Raw genomic sequence first — 999 nt, forward strand, 5'->3', positions numbered from 1 at the left:
GATGGTTCACAGCAACCCTGTTACAGCCTCACCCTCACCCTAACGACTTCGACTTCGACTTGATCGACGAGGTCACTCCTCGTCGTGCTCTCGTAGCCTCGTGCCCCCGTGCTCTCGTGCTCTCGTATCCTCGCATCCTCTTGCCCTCTCCTCTTCTCTGACCCTCCTTCCTCATCGACCAGGTCTGCACCGACGTCACCCACTACGACAACGGCGGCCAGCTCGGCAAGCCGTGCCGCTTCGTCTACTACCCGATGACCTTCTCCGAGTTTCAGAAGCTCAAGCCCGAGATCGCCGCCGGCCTCCCGCGCATCGACAGCGGCCCGCCGAAGTCGGCCTCGCAGCCGGCGTCGGAGGTGTCGGGCTCGGAGGACGCGTCGGAGCTGTCCGAGTCGATGTCGTCCGTCTCGGCCTCCGAGTCGGCCGCGAATGATTAGTTGAGTCACCATTACTCCGTTGATGAACAGGTCGTCCGTGTCGGTCTCCGAGTCGAACGCGTCCGAGGGCTCCGGCCTCTCCACGACTCTCGCAAAGGTCGACGAGATGATTGCGGCGGGCCTCATCCTGCCGATGAACTTCCCCGACCCGGGCGAGCCTGAGGGGACCGCACGTCCCGCAAGCCGAGGTTGCCCGAGGTTTACCCGAGATGGCCCGAGATTAGGCAAGCCCGAGGGGATCCGCACGTTCCGCAAGCCGAGATTGCCCGAGGTTTACCCGAGATGGCCCGAGATTAGGCAAGCCCGAGGGGATCCGCACGTTCCGCAAGCCGGTGATGACCCTCAAAAAGTGCTCCTTCAAGTACCCCGAGACGGACCGGTACATCCTCAAGGAGGTCGACGCCACCGTCACGCTCGGCTCGCGCGCCGTGATCGTCGGCGGCAACGGCTCAGGCCTCTCGACCCTCCTCGTGGTCGGGACATGTCCGGGACACGTCCGCGACATGTCCGAGACGCGCCCCCGTAGCAAGTCGACCTTCCCTCAGCTTCTCATCGGCGACCT

At 64.2% G+C, this 999-nt stretch overlaps 1 protein-coding gene across 1 annotated transcript in view; it reads left to right on the forward strand.

Annotated features, from left to right (window-relative positions):
- EMIHUDRAFT_117742 (hypothetical protein) overlaps positions 1-999 on the forward strand; it is a gene marked incomplete at both ends in the record, with an annotated part of 14,141 nt that overhangs the window by 11,565 nt on the left and 1,577 nt on the right. The window contains 2 exons of the mRNA XM_005772519.1: positions 183-356; positions 788-931. Of these exons, the coding sequence (XP_005772576.1) occupies positions 183-356; positions 788-931 (318 nt within the window). The remainder of the gene's footprint in view (positions 1-182; positions 357-787; positions 932-999) is intronic.

This window comes from Emiliania huxleyi (genome assembly GCF_000372725.1).
Source record: "Emiliania huxleyi CCMP1516 unplaced genomic scaffold EMIHUscaffold_358, whole genome shotgun sequence".
Classification (NCBI taxonomy): Eukaryota; Haptophyta; order Isochrysidales; family Noelaerhabdaceae; genus Emiliania; species Emiliania huxleyi.